Below are 17,772 nucleotides of genomic sequence, written 5' to 3'. Positions count from 1 at the left end.
ATAACACAATAGTAGCAACTAAATTACTAGCTATTGAAGCATATGTTTCATACTATAAGTCTTAAATATCCTATTCTGTGGTATGTGGTTAGATGGTTTATTATATCATATTGGTTTCCAGCGCACACTGATATTTTGTTAAAAGCCCGTGAAAATTGCAATTAAGACCAGCCAAAATTGCATGATATTGGAGTACACTGTTACACAACAATCTGCAGAACAAGGAGAACTAATCTCTAAGCTACGATACAGCTAGCAGAAGCAAAGAGAACTTACTTACCAACAAAACTGAAGCAGTGTGTAAGCACTATCCTACCCAATTGCTATGACATGCCACAGTCAAAACAGCAAGCTAGCCTTGATCTCATCAGCGCTCAAGAAGTGTGAATATTTTGATCTAACAACAAACCATTATTCTTGATCAAACTGTCAATGAGCACATCTTTAGAACTCAACTTGCTTAACAATTCTCTCGCCTGCTTCATATAGCCCTCATGTGCCAAACCTTCAATGAGTATAATGTAAGTCGATTCATCAGGCATGCAACCATCAGACACCATATTAGCCAAAATATCAATACCATGATCTGTTTTGCCATTTCTACAAAGCCCTAATAGTATTGTATTGTAGAGAGCAGTGTGGGGTGCTGTGCCTTTATCTTGCAGTTTATGAACCATCTGAATTGCCTCCTCAATTTTAGCCTCGTCATGCAGATACTCAGCTAACAGCTTATAATTTATGTCTGAGTTGAATCCTTTGTTGCCCATTTCATTCAACAGCTCAAGGGACTGGTCCATATTGCCACTTTTGGCAAGCCCGTCTATTAGTGTACTGTAAGTGGTTGAATCAGGAGCACAGCCTTTCTTGGGCATTTGCTTGAATACTTCAATGGCCTGCACCGTCAACCCTCTCTGACACAATAAACCAATGAGTGTATTGAACGGAGAAATATTAACCGTTAGCTCCTCGGTATGGTCCCAACGATCAACACTGCACAAACCCTTCACTAGAATTTCAAAGGTAAAAGTATTAGGCTCACAACCGCAGGATTGCATCTTCCTCAGTAACTCCAAGGCATTAGCCACATGGCCTTGCTCGCAGAGACCGCCGATGACAGCATTGTAAGTAGCAACACTTGCCGTGCACTCATGCTTGGACATCTTCTCGAGAAGCCGAACCGCCTGCTGGAGCAACCCTTGTTGACACAGCTGACTGATGACGATGCTGAGAGTCGCTTCGCTCGGGGGACAGTTCTCGCTGAACATCTCGTCAATAAGCTCCTCAACATCCCCCCAGCGCCCGGCGGTGCGCAAGCCCTTCAAGACGGTGTTGTAGTTGACGGTGTTGGCCTTGCACCCGTAAGAAGGTAGGCTGTTGAGAAGCTCGCGGGCGGCGTCCACGTCGCCTTCCCTGCACATCCCGTCCATGATGACGTTGTAGGTGACGTTGGTGGGCGCGCACCCCTCGTCGCGCATGAGGTCGATCAGCTCCAGGTGTACTTCCGCGAAACCCAAGTCTACAACTTGTAGGCATTGACAAGTTAATACCTTGTCACCAGCTGTTTGGAAACTGACATAAATGTTTCTAAGACAATATCTTTGAGTGGTGTTTGGAAAGACTAAGTTAATATCATTAAGCAAACCCCGTTGAAAATAAGCAAGTTAACTGATAGTAACTTAATAAACAAGGAACTAATGGACAAAATATTTTCTTGCAATTCAAGTTTCCTAAAATAATATATCTAACTGATAATAACTTAGAAAACAAATAAGTAATGGAGAAAATATCTTCTTGCAACTTAGATGTTTCTAAAATAATATATCTGGTCCCATATTTTCCTAGGAAGATACACCTAGTCACTATTCTGAACTTTGTTCACTTATTTCCCTAGTAAGTATAAACTAGCCAAAATGACATAAAGTAGTTTAAATAATTACCTTCCGCGTATCTAAAATTATAATATATTTTTCAAAGTTTCCTTCTTGTCCACCAATAGCATATTTCCGCTAAGTAAGGAACCAACTCCAACTTGGAGTGTCATCCTTGTCAACAATGCCAAATGAAATAGGAAATATGTTATTGTTAATTTCCATCCCTTACAGAAGTTGTAAGGATTTTTTGTCTTGTGGTAAGCTTTACGAAGCATCCATCCAAACCTGATTAATTAAATAAAATTTTAGATAATGAAATACACAAGTAATTAACAACACATATTTCAATTTCTAGTAATTTACGAATGAATGATCTACACCCTTTAAGAGATCCTTCTTTTGATGCATTTAGACAAATTGAATCCAGGATTAGGACTTCGATGCTCTCATAGAACCTTGATAGTCACAGAGAACCTACTACCATGGTGAGTGTCAAGCACTACCTGGAAATAGTCTCTAATCCTAGTGCACTGCTTCACTTGATCACCAATCACAACTTGTAGTGTTGCATTCCTAGCTCTGTAAACCATCACTATTCGTACATCAACACCGTAACTTTCCTTTGCACTGTACCCACACTTTCCCTAGGACCCACCTATATGTTCTTCTCAATTAGCTTGACAACCCATTTTCCAGTAACTTCGCAATCTTCACCTGAAGTTGCACATGTCCCTTAGTTGCTACTCCATGTGTTCTCCAGAGAAGGAATTTTTTGACCTTAAATAGTTAGTACTACTCTTTTGCAGCATTTGTGAAATTACCCTCTATGTCAGGTTTTCTCTTTGTATGTTATGCTACACTTTTGTTTTACTCTGAAACGGAATGTTGTATGCAAGAGTAATCTAGTCTTTTGTTTCACCAAACTTGATTTCGTTGTGGGTGAACATCTCAAGCATCACCAAGGTCAGTAGGTGTAAAATGATCGTTGCCAACACTGTGTCAGCCTCCTCGTAAGTTCGTGTGTCTATTCTTTCCTTTGGCTGTAATACACTAGCATTTAAGTACACCACGTGGATTATTTATAATAGTATACTTCTCACTGATAGCTCATTTCATTTCTTATAATCGTATATTCATGTGCCTTGCATTAAATATTAGGCGTCAACACAATAACAAGTGATGTTGTATATGGAACATGTGCTGGTATTTATGGATCAAATAGGGATATTTTGATCATTGATTTCAGCATTAGGTAAGCATTGGTCATTGATCATTTCTTGATAAGTGAACACATCCTGCAAGTATCTATATTTCACTATATCATATGTTGAGAACCCCAAAGTATTTACTAGCATATTTTTTTACTACTCTTTTCCAATGTCTTTTGCAGGTTTTAGTGCACACTTCACACCGGGATGTGATCAAGGCAAGACTACAAGGTCAAGGATCAAAAACTAGGTACATGGAAAATCTAATTATGTAACGAGTGAAAAGAGTTCTCCAGTGCAGCACCAGTGTCGTGAAGGTCTTCTTCCACTGCACTTGATACATCACCCAGCACAAACTCTGAAGCTATTTGCTTTCTTCTGTTGCTTCACAACTGTTTTTAGAGATTGAAGGTGCTTCATATTAGAATTAATCGTGTGCTTAGTCTCATACATTGGTTCATAATGTTGTAATAATTAGCCAATATCCGTGGCCTGACCACTATTGCCCCCTTGAGTTGAAGTGATAACCAGATCACTGCTGCATATTGGATGCTTGAGCACTGTTGCTGATTGATGGAAATCTGATACTGTAAGTTGTAACTTGATGGTTCACTAGTCAGTACTGTTGTGCACTTGGTTTTATTCTATATCACCAAGTCCCTATATTTCCCATCGATCAGCTAGCAGTTCCCATCGACCAGCCAGCTAGCAAGTGCTCTAAAGCGTGCTAATGCAGATTGTCGCAGTGTCCGGCGCTACGTCTAGCGGTATGTAGTGGCAAGCTGCCAGCGTCCGCAAACCTTCCTCTGTCCCGCTCTGTTCTGTAGCGGCTAGCCACAACCCGCCCCGCCTGCAACCTGACCCCGGGGGACGCTCAGAGCTGCCCTTACCCGATGGGTTCGGGAATGGGCATGATTCATCACCCACGGGTAGAGTCATGGGTGAGAGCTCAACCTGATAAGGTTCGGGAATGGGCATGATTCATCACCCACGGGTAGTCATGGGTGAGAGCTCAACCTGATAAGGGTTCCAGGCATGGGTTTGGTTCAGGTTGACCCCAAAGAAGACAACAGACAGAGTGATAGAATATACTACCTCCGGTCGATAATAATCGACGCGCCCCGACGCACCCACACCCTAATCAACCTGCATACTCGTGAACAACTCCACATCAATTAAAAACGGACCAGACTGAGAACTTATTTCTGAATATCTAACCGTAATTGGTAGGTTAGACTAGCCAACACGCATTTTTTATTGTTGCAGGAGAGATAATCGCAGGCACTTAGCCATGAGTAACCTCAGCCAACACCAGCTCTAGGTAAACTCTCGTGCAAACAAGGCAGGGTATATAGTCAAAAGGCTCGCAAGCAAATGGGTCACAAAATATTTACATCCCTTGTCACTAAATATGGAAAATATCACCAGCCAACTTTTGTATAAATTATCTCAATAATGCAGATAGTTCACGGCGATGAGAGGTAACACATTGATGGCGATGGCAGTAAGCAGTTATACATCTCCTTCAGACGTGAAAGAACAACCAGCCTGTTTGGCATGTGGCTTTGCTAGGTCAACAATGTCTTGTCTCACTCTGCAACAAAACAACTTATTTAGTACAAAGACCATACGTATGAAACGAATTGAATCCAAGATTTTGAGATGAGACTGACCTTACCACTCGCGATGGCAATGGCGATGGTGATGGCAGTAAGCAGTAATACATCTGCTTCAGACGTGAAAGAACAACCAGCCTGTCTGGCATCCGCATATGAGGATTTGCTAGGTCAGCAATGTCTTGTCTCACTCTGCAACAAAACGAACTGATTTGGTACAAAGACCCTACATATAATTATCAATGAAACAAGTCAAAGATTTTGAGATGAGACTGACCTTGACCACTCGCCTGACTTTTTCGCATGGAACTGAACAACTTGGTATAATCTGTCAAGGTCGCACAACATCAACCCAAACTTGGAGTCTGCATTTTCCTTCTGTAAAGTACAAGCATTAGGAAATCACTATTTGGGTGTGTATAATCCAAGTATTCTGGAAATTTCTGGAAAACGGCTTTTTAATCAATGGAATTTCGTTTCAGATATAATCTTGAAAAAGGGCAGTTCTGGCTAGCCATCTCACAATGAACAAAGCCCTACACCTTGAAAGGAGCTAGCCCACATCTAAACAAACATGCCATGCTAGAAATATCTAGTAGATAAATTTACCATTCCATTAGTCATGCATTCCTCGAACTCCATAAGCCTTAGCTCTGCATCACGAAGAAGTAGCCTTTGCGGAAGCCTTGACATCTTGTCTCTTTCCTCTTCGTCTTGGTCCTAGTTATAAGTAATCCCAATGATAGTTAGAAATACTTGTCAAGTTTTCACAATTGTCCACGTGAACATTGCTAACAAGTCTAGACCTAGAACAAATAGTTCAAAATGCCCCAGTTGTGATACTGTAATCAACAAGATAATGCAAAGTCCATCTACATACATGAGAAACCGATGCTCGCAATAGTAGTAGCAGCAGAAGGCAAGGACCAAATGCAGGCCAGATGGCACAAAGGGCAAACTTCATCTCATTTCCCAGAAGAATCTGCATCAGCTCCAGCATTGCACTGTGCACAAATAAACAAATTATCTCTAGTTGGGAATATTATTATCCACGAAAAAATATCTATGCATATATACTAAGTAATCTAGCTAGGGGTGGGAATTCAGGTAATAGAGCATTTGTTTTCCTTCAATCAATTAGGGTTTCAAACAATCGGGTTTGTCAAAGTGAAAACCAAACTCACCCTTACAAAGCCTAATGGCCAAACAAACCCATACAGATCAAAACTACAGTTTGGTCTAATTGGTTACCCATAAAACCAAACCAGCTCAAAGACAATCAATTAATGCAGCTGAACAAACATACATATTTTCAATTCAACAGCTACAAAAATTAACAGACAAAGCAATAAGGACGAGAAATATCAGAACCATAGATTTATGTATGAAGCAACCACCATCAGCGATACACGTGAAAGAGACCAATAACAGAGACCTAGCATAGCTTATGCGACCCTGCAGTGCAATCCTTCCCTGTGAATGCCAACATCATGGTGGAGGAGTTGAATGCAAATATTGGATACTCCGGTCTAATAGGACCGAGACAAAGACAGACCAACTTAATACCTCACAACCAAACCGGAAAACCATGTACCCAACAATTCGGTGAAGTCGGAGTTGTTCAGGTTCAATTTTCTATTGATGTGCCCACCCCTAAATCTAGCCAAGGCCACAAAATAGTATAACTTACTCCTGACCCAACTTCTTTTCCTTCAGCGTACGATCCAGTGCCAGTAATTTCCTGTGTAAGAACAGTCCAATTATCTCTGCTCAGGAATATTAGGCAGGAAAAATATATGTGTTTTTTAATCAATACTGTGATGCGACAATAGTTCTAACTCACTTCAGAAGATCATGTGCGAAGCCCTGGATCTGAAATTTCAAAGTTTAAAGTTCAGAAAATTGTAATTTACTTGAATAGAATGAGCACCCAAACACAGAAAATAACTGAACCTTGTCAGTAGGCATGGCAAGTGCTAATTCTCTACTGGGCGATTTTTGAGGTAGGTGCATCAACTCTTTTTGACATCTGCATTGCTCAAATAAGTAGATCCGATGAAATCCAATGGCCAATCATTTTGGATGATTAAAATCGGTAAATGCCAATTCAGCTTTAAATGAAAGATGCACCACCAATATTATTCCACCAACAAAGTTAGGCACCAACTAAGCAGATGTAAAAGCAGCAATGAAGATATCAATAACACGAGTAAACTGGATGCAGAGCAGGCTCAATACAGAACTGCCCTTATCCAGGTGCCATTGCGATGTATCAGATGGTAAATTCCTTGTTCTAGGAAAGGAGCACCATGTAATTGTCTAGAAGTAAGAATGAACGCAAGAAACGTAGGCACTAGTCAATAAAGGGTGACCGCTAATCTGAGTTGTGGAAGCCAACATTCTATTGAACTGACAAGTCCATTTCTGAAACCAGGACAAACCATATGGCAACCGATTTCCAATATCTGGCAAAGCACCCACACCCAACTACAAAACTACACGCATATTCCTTTGAACCACTTCAATATTTTCCCCATCATACAACTTCAGAGAGAAGTCTCCCTTTGCACTGAAACCATCTTCCTCAGCTCAGTGCCACCCATCAGCATTCTCTTCCACCGAAGGAAAATAATCGAATTCCTCACACTAGGAGCACCACCGGCACCAAGGACTCCATTCCAGCCATTTGTTTGGCCAACCAGCACTGTTTTGTGGATTCATAGGATTTGTATGGGAATAGTGTAGGATTTGGATCCTATGGGAAAATTTCCTACACAAGTTGTTTGAATCCTATAGGACTCTTTTAGTGCAAATCCTATGGGAAAAAAACATTAGGTCATAACCTCATGGAAAATTTTCTTTGCTACAATCAAACACACTTCATCTTCCCATAGGATTCAAGTAGCCATGACATCTCAATCCTATGCTTTTCCTATTCCTATACTTTGCCTATCCTATGAATCAAAGGAGCCCTAAAAGGGCCCTCGCTGTTGCAGATACATTTGCATGTCCTCAAGATATCACTAAATAACTCAAGCATTGAAACCCCCAGTCCCCCACCACAAGTAGGAGTTCACATGTTCCCAAGATTCTGTTTCTTATATAGCAATCTTGAAATCAGAATATTAGCATCTATTCATATTATTTGGGTAAGCATGTGTAACTCAAGCTAATGCAATATATACTATGGTTAAGTAAGGATAATGTATATGGTAGAATAAAGAAAGAACCATGGGTAAAACGTGTATTCGAGAGATAGACTTAGAGAATAACCTGTGCAAAGATGCTTCAGTCTGATGGACATCCTGTTTTGTCGATATAAGTTTATTTGTCCCCTTGAATGTCCTGTAGAGGCCATCTCTAATGGAAATGATCTAGTGATTGCAAAATTAGAAAAAAAAAATGTCAATGACAGTAAGCATATTATGTGTTTTGACGATATAAGTTTAGTTGTTCGCTTGAATGTCTCGTAGAGCCCATATCTAATGGAAATGATCTACACATCTAGTGGTTGCAAAAAATAGAACAAATTGTCATGATGTAAGCATATTAATACAGATTAAAAATTTAAAGAAAGATAGAGGTGCTTGTAGTAATGGTGTTGCATGAAAAATGAACTATCTAGATCACTACTCTACGTCTGCAGGAGCACAATAACAGTTTCATGGAATATATATATTCATCAGCAGTTTAACGGTAAAAAGTGCGAGCACTTTAGTTAATATACATAGTTCACTTCTCTATGATATGCTAACTGTAACAAGAGGGGTTACATCTAGAATGCACAAAGCAACATGTAATTTTTTTTTTTCGCATCTGGAACCTCACAAAGTAGGGAAGAAAATGTAGACATGGCCAGAGAGTCCATAGAATAGCTTCACTTCTAGTTACTTCAGAATCATCCAACACAAATAACATATGCAGGAAGTATCTTACTAGTTTCACAGCATGCTGGTCCCAATATCCAGTCACCACCTCCTTAGCATCTCCAATCGAGCCGTCCATGTCAGAACTACCCATGAAGCTACTATGGCGTAAAAGCCACAGAGAGCATGCAGAGAGGCCAATTGCTCCACACGTATAGGGTAGCCAGTATATCGTCTTATTTCTTGGTTTCTGATGGACTTCAAGCTACCAATGTAGAAAATTTTGCTTCAGATAAATTAAGCAGCTAACTGGTCGATACAGTGGAACCATACAGAACATGCAGTGAGATACATGCTTGAGTTTCAACATGTCATTACTAAGTTATCAATGTATTGGTATCGTAAAGCAATCACAGCAATGATTTATAGCAAGAAAGCTTGTCTGCAACAAACCCTTTTGTCCAAAGCAAGAAAGCTTCCTGCATGGAAAAATATTTGCGGATTTGCATATACGTATAAATATTTCTATGAGAAGCATATAATCAAGCAACCTTAGTATAAAATGGAGCCATTAATGCCCCCCTCTAGGAACACATTTGAACTGGCGAAAATTTTGCTTCAGATAAATTAAGCAGCTAACTGGTCGATACAGTGGAACCATACGGAACATGCAGTGAGATACATGCTTGAGTTTCAACATGTCATTACTAAGTTATCAATGTATTGGTATCGTAAAGCAATCACAGCAATGATTTATAACAAGAAAGCTTGTCTGCAACAAACCCTTTTGTCCAAAGCAAGAAAGCTTCCTGCATGGAAAAATATTTGCGGATTTGCATATACGTATAAATATTTCTATGAGAAGCATATAATCAAGCAACCTTAGTATAAAATGAAGCCATTAATGCCCCCCTCTAGGAACACATTTGAACTGGCGCTACCTAGCGAACCTCTAAAAGGTGTTTACCCGTATATGATCAAAGGTAGTGATACTGAAAAGATAAGTAGAAGATTATCACATATGTCCTCAATGAAAGTAGAGTTGCTTACTTTATTGGAGATAAAAATATCTATCATCAAAAGGTTTTCATAGATATTCTTTACTGCACTTGGACCATCAAGATTAGCTCCTGGTAATGTTTGAAAGATAGGCTGAGTGAAGCTTGCCGTTTGCTTCTGAAAACATGTAAATATAACATCAAACAAGCAAGCATGTTACAATTACTATTGGATTTTTTGAAAAGTAAAGATGCATACCTCAACAAGAGTTCTGAGTGATAGCTCCAACTTGGAGAAGAGTGGGTTCAAAACAAATAATAGGCCACTCGGAGATTCCTCAGGCCATTCCTGTTTATCAACTTCTGAGTAAACCTATAGAAAATGCAAATTAGAGTTAAGTTCATAAGGGATCCATTATCAAGTAGCAAAAACAATGTTATTCAGACAACAAAGGTGTGCTTAGAATTTTGACTGTAGTAGTAGTAAGTACAGTAGCCTGTGTGCAAGAGTGCAACTACCAAGTTGATATCAGCAACCACTATAGCCAAAAGATTTGATGCTATTGAGAAACTTGTGCTCTACTTAGCAAAAGCACAGTATAAGCAACATAGCATCGTTGCTACTTCGTCATGGTAAAAACATTAGACTAGCATACCTCTGCGAGAAAAGCAGACAAGCAATCTTGCATACTTGTCAAGGCATCAAGTTTTGGCAAGACCATATTAGCGGCTGAGTCTAAAATGTACTGGGATGGACTTGTGCTGCGGAGTCCAGCAAGTGTTTGCCATGTTGTTTCAAGGAAGGCTCTTGGGCCTCTTTCAAAGATCATGAAATACATCTGCTGTAAATCTGTTCCCTAAAAAGTTCAGAAACAAAAACAGGTAAGTAGAATAAATAAAAAAGATAACACTCTATGCAGCAGTGTAAAAATAACTAACTAAATACCTCGGCTATGGACTCCCAATAGAGCAAGCTTTTCTGAATATTGCGTAAAGTAGACAGAGTGTAATGAACAATATCATTCAAGATAATATGTACAAGTGAGAGGGCACGAGCATTCCTGCAAATCACATAGTCAAAATAATCCACAAGTAAATTTCCCTCATCACAGAACAATAGTCGAAAACAAGACCTGTTACATAATAGCTGAAGCGAAGGGGTAAGTTGCCTGTATTACTACACACACTGACCAATTCCCGAACACATACGAGTTACGAGATATTCATGGCGGGTGCTAAACAACTGTGGAGTGCAAGGGCGCCGCTAAAACATAAGTTGCATCTTTGGCTGGTACTGAGAGATCGCCTGTGGACTGCGGATAGGCTCGCTCGGAGGAGTTTACAGCACTCGCCGCTTTGCCCGCTCTGCTGTCAGGAGCCAGAGACGATCGAGCATTTGACGGTTCAATGCTCGTATGCGAGGGAGGTTTGGTATCACTTGCTTTTGGCCAGGAGATTGCATCGCTACACTCCATCAGCGCAGGAGGATCTCCCTAGTTGGTGGGGAAGATTGCAAGGGGGCACGCCTAGAGCTAGCAGAAAGGAGATCAACGCCTTGGTCCTCCTGGTCGCCAGGGAGCTTTGGTTGCAGCGGAATGCCAGAACTTTCGACAAGGTGGCTGTGTTGCCATTGGAGCTTTGCAGGCGGATCGCGGTGGAATTTGATCGCTGGAGGCGCGCTGGTTTGGCGGGGGGTGTGGTTCATAGTGGAGTTTCGCGAGATGTAACTTAGGGGGTCTTCCTGTACGGCGGTGGAGAGCCAGATCGACTTGTGATCTGGGCTCGTTTCTTGTACATCAAAACTCCTTTCTATCTTAATGAATGAAGACATGCGCAGCTTGTGCATGTTCTTGAAAAAAAAAAGTTACGAGATATTCGCCCAACACCACTCAACGTGTTAGCAAAAAAAAATCCGCACCAATTTAATTGTTTTGAACGAGGTCGACAAAAGAGCGCTGCACGGCAATTCGAGAAGAAGTTTCTCACCGGTCAGAGAACGTGGTGGTGCAATCGATTGGCAGCGGGAGACCAGCGCGTCTGCAGCGTCTGCGGCCACCAAAGAGACGGCGGCGGAGGTCGGAGGAGGCAGACATAGGATCCGCCTCGGGGGGTAGGTCCGAGGTGTAATCTAGGGGAAGACGGAGAGTGAGCCTGGAGGGTTTTGGCCTTTGTGTATATCCGTGGAGGTCGGAGGTGTGTGATCTAGGGTACGAAGGCCTTCGGTTAACAAATCAAGTTCGCTGTCCAGATCAAGAGCGAGAGGCTGCGTATCAGGGCCGGAAACGCGCGTAGATGCCCAGCCATAGCATCCGCCATGGAGTACGTACGGGGTAGATCGGGGAAGTTGCAGCGATGCCGGACACGGAGAGGTTGTCGGGCATGATAATCCCGTGACGTGGCATCTTAGGGCGTCCTTAGGGCGAATGGCGAAAACCCTCCCTGGCGAACGACCGCGCTGCGCGGTCGATCACTCTGGCGTGAAGCCTCGTGCTCGCCCGACCTCAGTTTCCTTAATTTTTTCGCACCGAATCCCCTTTCCCTTTTCGGCAAGCCCCGCCCGCCTAGTGATTCCGGCGCCGCGTCAACCTACTCCTCGTCAGCCATGACCGACGAACCTCCCAACGTCCTCCTCCCCACCTCGAGGCGGGCCTCTCCAGACCAAGAGGAGGAGGAGGAGCGGAGATCTGGTTGCTGCCCCGGCGACCCCTTCGACGACCGCCTTCCCCTCTGATCCGACCTCGTCGAGAGGCCGCAGGTCCATCCTGTCGATTTCCTCGGCAGCCGGGAGGGCGCCTTCCGCCGCGGTGGTGGATGCGTCCGACCGTGAGAGATAGTGCATGCGCCATGGGCATGGGCGCTGCCACCGCCGCCATGCTCCTCCCGAGGCCCAACACCGCCTCGCCACATCCTCCTACCCCTATTCTTCGGCAGCTCACGGGAAGAGCCGCCTCCTCCCCGTCAGGTACGGAAGCCATCCCCTGCCTTTCACAGTTTCAGTCCACGCATCTGCTTACCCGGCCGTGGCGCTGATGCTCTTCGATCGATTGTCACTACACGACTGCACCACCAGTCCTGCTAGGCATCGTTTGCTCTTACTAGATGTTTAAATGAAGTAACTGCCAATTTCACTAACTGGCTGCCGGATGGAGGTAGCCACGGAGCACACCTGCGTATGGCAAAATGATACGTACATGCATAGCTATCAGTAGCAGCTCACCCGCGTCTGCAGAACCACAGCATACTCGTCAGCGCTGCTACTATACTCATTAATTCATCATTCTTCCTAGTACCAAAAGAAATTATGCATAAACTCGATTATTATCGATCCAGATTCTTTTGGTAAAGGAACAGCGAGAAAAAGAAATATCGATTGGTTAAATGGAGTATAATTTGTAGTCCCAAAGATCAAGGAGAGCTTGGAGTTCATGATCTGGAGGTCAAGAATTCAGCCCTACTAGGTAAATGGCTATTTAAGCTTCTTACTGAGGATGGGATTTGGCAAACTATTCTTAGAAGAAAGTATATGGGCTCGAAGACGTTATCTCAAGTGGTTTGGAAACAGGGAATTCACACTTCTGGGCTGGTCTCATAGCGATAAAGAATGTCTTCTTCCGCCAGTTCTGGGAGAACATTTGGTTAGACAATGCACCCTTAAGTGAACAGTATCATGCCTTGAATAGTATTATTCGTCGCAAAAGTGATACCATTGCCACGGTAATGGCTACCTCACCTCCGAATGTGACGTTCAGACGAGGGCAAAGGCTGTTGGCATGGAATTCCCCGATTCACCGGCTAGGAGATATACAACTATCGCCTGAACTGGACGAATTTAGGTAGAATCTTAATGTAGATGGTTCTTTCTCGGTAAAATCACTATACAATGTGATCCTTCATTCTGGCATACCAGTTGATAATAATAACAAAATTTGGAAGATGAAGATACCATTAAAAATTAAAAAAAAATGGATGGTACTTTTATCGAGGAGTTATTCTCACCAAAGACAATCTTGTTAAGCGAAACTGGCATGAAAGTACACGGTGTGTTTTCTGTCAACAGGACGAAACGATTAAACACCTTTTCTTCCAGTGCCAATTTGCGAGATCTATATGGTCAGTCATCCAAGTAGCGTCTACCCTGTATCCCCCGACTAGTGTGGCCAATGTCTTTGACAATTGGCTTCATGGTGTCAATTCAAAGTTCAAGTTGCTTTTTAGGGTGGGGGCGCTAGCAGTTATCTGGGCGCTTTGACTAAGTAGAAATGATAAGATTCTTAACGATAAAAATTGCTCCCTTTTGCAGGTTATCTACAGATGTACATGTATTCTCCGTTTGTGGTTACCTCTTTAGCGAGTGGAAAACCGAGACCTATTTACGGAGGTCTGTAAACGGTTGGAGGCTACGGCGATGGATACTTTTTCCCTACATGGGTGGCAGCATAGTCTACGGATTGAAACCCCACCCACACCTTAGGCATCTTATAATTCATCGTTTCGATATGTATTTCACCTAGTTTGTTTTATCAGACATTCCATTTGAACCTATAAACGGTTGTGTGCATCCTGATTATACAGAGGCTGGATGTAATTGCTTATCAAAGTAATAAAGCATCCTTTATCGAAAAAGTATCAAGGAGGATTGGGTTTCAGGGATATGAGGTTATTCAATCAGGCACTTCTCGCGCGTCAAGCATGGCGTTTGATAAATTTCGCTGATAGTTTGGTGACTCATGTTCTTAAAGCCCGCTACTACCGTAATGGTGAGCTCGTTGATACAGTATTCACAGGGAACCCATCTTCTACGTGGAATGCAATCACCTTTGGGCTAGAGTTGCTTAAAAAAGGATTAGTTTGGAGGGTCGGCAACGGCAGGACCATCCGTATATGGAGGGATAGCTGGGTCCCTCGTTTGTCATACCATAAAATATTGACTTCGCGCCGTAATCGTCGTATCCATCGAGTTTCGGAGCTGTTGGATGAACATGGTAATATTTTCTTTTTTTGGAGAAAAGCGTGATCTCTATTAAATCAGAAACATAGAATTACAATCAGCCCTGAGGCTGTGAACTAAAAACTGAGGACTCGCCCCTTGCCAAGCCTGCGACGCCACGTTGTTGCATGCAAATTTTGCGCAACTGTGGGCCACGTTGTTGGCATTACGGCGGACTAAGCTAATGCTAAAACCTTCAAACGATAAAACTAGCTCACGGATTTCATCTAAAATTGGTGAAATAACAGAATGGTCTCTTCTTCCTTCCTTTCATAGGCGTACCAGCTCGGCACAGTCTACCTCGAACACTACTCGGTGAAAATCCTTCGACACCGCGAAAGTCACCGCATCTCGCAGAGCTAAAGCTTCGATGGTCAGAGGATCAGCCAAACCTGGATATACTTTGCACCAGGCTCCCAAAAACTGCTCAGTGTCCCGTGCGACCCCGCCACCTCCTGCTACTCCTTCTTCAGCAGATATAGCCCCATCCGAGTTGATCTTGATGGTTCCTGCTATAGGTAGTTTCCAGCTGCACGCTGGGCTCCTACAAACCGGACTCGTTTGGACCGGCGGCAGCTCGGATGAACATGGTAATTGGAAAAAGGACTTGATTCGGGAAAAATTTCTGCCAATCGATGTGGAGGCTATCTTGAAAATTTAGCCATCACGTCGCCTGGAGGAGGACATCCTGGCGTGGCAACCAGAGCCTTCTGGTGTGTTTACAGTGAGAAGTGCGTACAAATTAGGTATCGTTGATCATCCCGCTCAGCAGGCCTTTGCTACCTCTAGCGATCAACCTGATGGTGATATATAGTGCTTGCTGGCAAAAAAAATTGGCACTCTCCAGTCCCACCCAAGGTTAAAATGTTCGCTTGAAAAGCAGCCACTAATTGCTTGCCCACAGAACAGAATAAGCTTAGACGTGGCTTACGTGTAACAGGAAAATGCAATATCTGTTATGCAGAGACACAGGACGTGGCACATGCTTTATTTGTGTGTCCGCATGCATATAACCTTTGGACCTCCATGAGTTCGATGTGGAGCTTGAATTTTTGTCAAAAGAGACCACCTGCTTCAATTCATTGACAAAAAGGATCACCTATGACTGAAATTGGCAAAAAGGACCACCTGCTTGGTGGCGGCAGGGCCCCCAGCCGACACGAGGCGCTTGCCGCCAGGGGCTGTGGCGGCACGTTAGCCGGCCCAGCTCGCCGTCCGGCCGCCGTTTGCCATTGTGGGCCATGCCGCCCCACGGTGCGGCGGCAAGGTGACGTGGAGGCTGCCTCCAACGCCGGTGGCGGCACGCCCCGCCATGCACTGACGGCCGACGACCGCGCGCAGATTTTTTGCCCGGCCGACATCAGCTGGTGACACTGACTAAAGAAGCTGACTGCACTGATTTCAAGGCATGCTGTAACTGTCGGAGATTCCCGCTCGATACAGGAAATTAACCACCGAAAGCGCCCTATATGCGTAGGAATTCTGTGCTGATACAGCAATTAGAGCACCGACAGCCGATACGCACTAATTTTTGGGTACTGCTCACACTAATTGAAGGCTATATAAGTCGGCTTCCCCGCATAAAAATCGAAACAGCAGGATCAAGTTTGCCTTCTCCGCGTCTCTGTTTCGTGCGCAAAATATTGGAGTGAGTATGAGTGTGCCTTGCTCGGACCGGGATTTTAGGCCGATGAAGGGGAAGAATGCAAGCTTGCCACCGGGGGTGAGAGCAGAGAGGTGTTGGTGCGGCCGCCTTGCGAAGGTGAAGGAGGTGGTTGATTTTTCTGATAAGTTCGGCATGAAATATTTCATGTGCGCGAGCTATGATCATGATCCACCCAGGCAAACAAGTTCATCGTCCTCGAGGCCTGCGGTATGTTCTAACAGCATGATTAAAAAAATTATTTGTATATCATTAATTTTCGTTGATTAACCGTACTATTTGTGTTGCAGTCTCCCCCACCCCTTTGCATGTGGTTTCACTGGATAGACCAGGAGCAGTCGGAGTGGGCACGCCACGAGGTGGAGGAGAAACAACGGCGTGCATGGGCAAGGTTCCATGAGGAGGAGCGTTTCGAAAGGCTATTGCTAATGATAAAGCAGAAAGAGAGAGACAGATACAAAAATTAAGGGCGGAGCAAGCTCGAAATCGTGAGGTGAATCAGAAGAGGATGGATGATGAGGCTGCACGTAGGTATGCCGAGGAAGAGGTGCGCAGAGAGGCCCGTGAAGCGGAGAGGAAGAGATTAAGGGAAAAAGCTGCCGAGGCGCAAGCGGCAGAAGAACGCGGAGACAAGTCCGGAAAATGGCCACGCTGGACGCAGGGAAAGTAGAGTGATATATTTGTACTAACTACGTATGTTAAATTCCGTTTTACTTTGTAGTTGTATCTTAAATTCCGTTGTAGTAAGTAGCCGTATTTTAATTGTAGTAACTTAATTGTATGTTGTATTTTTGCATGTTCATGTATCTTATTTTGAAGTACTTGTTGAATAATTATTCGAAGTTATAGAAATATGTCTCATACATAGGTCATACATAGATAGAAATAATAGTAAAATGCCGACGACGGCGACATAGGTCATACATAGATAGAGTCGTCAACATATCACGCTTGTCGACGACGGCGTGGTGGTCTCTGCCTACCACCAGAAGGCGACCATGGATTTGGTACACGATGTTGGCGCAAACCTCGGCCGTACTGATTTTCCTCATTCTCTGTATGTGTCTCATTTGGTGGTGATGGAGTCTGAAATACGAATTGAGATTCTTGATTTGGGGGAATCAAACTAGCATCTGTGCTGAAAATAGAACCTCCAAAGAATTCTTCAACTATCCCGGTAACATCATTGCGAGGTTGTTGGGAAGTGCTGCCGTAGTATTGTGGTTCCATCTGCATCCTATCAGGCCATGTCGGGACTGAAGATTCCTGCGTATCGAACGGCTCCGTCGGAAACATGCACGGACTAATCATGTTCTGTAATTAACATGCATTAACCTGAGTTGGTTATTGCGATTGCATGTGGTCACGACCCCGCAGTGGGGGCATATTGTGGCCTAAACCAGCTCCCATGTTGGACCACATAGGGTCAACAGATTCCTGCGAACGTCAACGACATGTCATTAGTACGCATGTAAATAATCACGTGTTGGTAGGTAATATTAAATATGAGCATACCTGAGTGTTGAATCTTTGCGAGTATTCGCCTTCTGTGTAGGAGAATCG

The 17,772-nt window shown here is 43.5% G+C and overlaps 1 protein-coding gene across 1 annotated transcript; it reads right to left on the bottom strand.

Annotated features, from left to right (window-relative positions):
- Window positions 1-240: 240 nt before the first annotated feature.
- LOC124671957 (pentatricopeptide repeat-containing protein At1g09900-like) lies at window positions 241-6,663 on the bottom strand. Its single transcript, XM_047208269.1, has 10 exons — window positions 6,649-6,663; window positions 6,539-6,567; window positions 6,386-6,436; window positions 5,576-5,699; window positions 5,305-5,415; window positions 4,973-5,073; window positions 4,753-4,887; window positions 4,598-4,673; window positions 3,880-4,033; window positions 241-1,516 (listed from the first exon to the last, which is right to left on the bottom strand). The coding sequence occupies exons 1-10, from the start codon at window positions 6,661-6,663 to the stop codon at window positions 375-377; spliced, it is 1,938 nt and encodes a 645-aa protein (XP_047064225.1). The 3' UTR covers window positions 241-374.
- Between the last annotated feature and the right edge of the window lie 11,109 nt (window positions 6,664-17,772).

Source organism: Lolium rigidum, chromosome 7 (genome assembly GCF_022539505.1).
Source record: "Lolium rigidum isolate FL_2022 chromosome 7, APGP_CSIRO_Lrig_0.1, whole genome shotgun sequence".
Taxonomy (NCBI): Eukaryota; Viridiplantae; Streptophyta; class Magnoliopsida; order Poales; family Poaceae; genus Lolium; species Lolium rigidum.
The sequence above is the reverse complement of the archived record's forward strand: the minus strand, read 5'-3'. Positions and strand labels throughout refer to the sequence as shown.

Excerpts from the sequence above, each read along its gene's own strand:
- LOC124671957 (XM_047208269.1), bottom strand. Across the intron at positions 4,674-4,752 it reads TTGCCATCGCGAGTGGTAAG|AGTGAGACAAGACATTGTTG; the intron begins GTCAGTCTCATC and ends GTTTTGTTGCAG. Across the intron at positions 4,034-4,597 it reads CTTTCACGTCTGAAGGAGAT|GTTGAGCTCTCACCCATGAC; the intron begins GTATAACTGCTT and ends GAACCTTATCAG.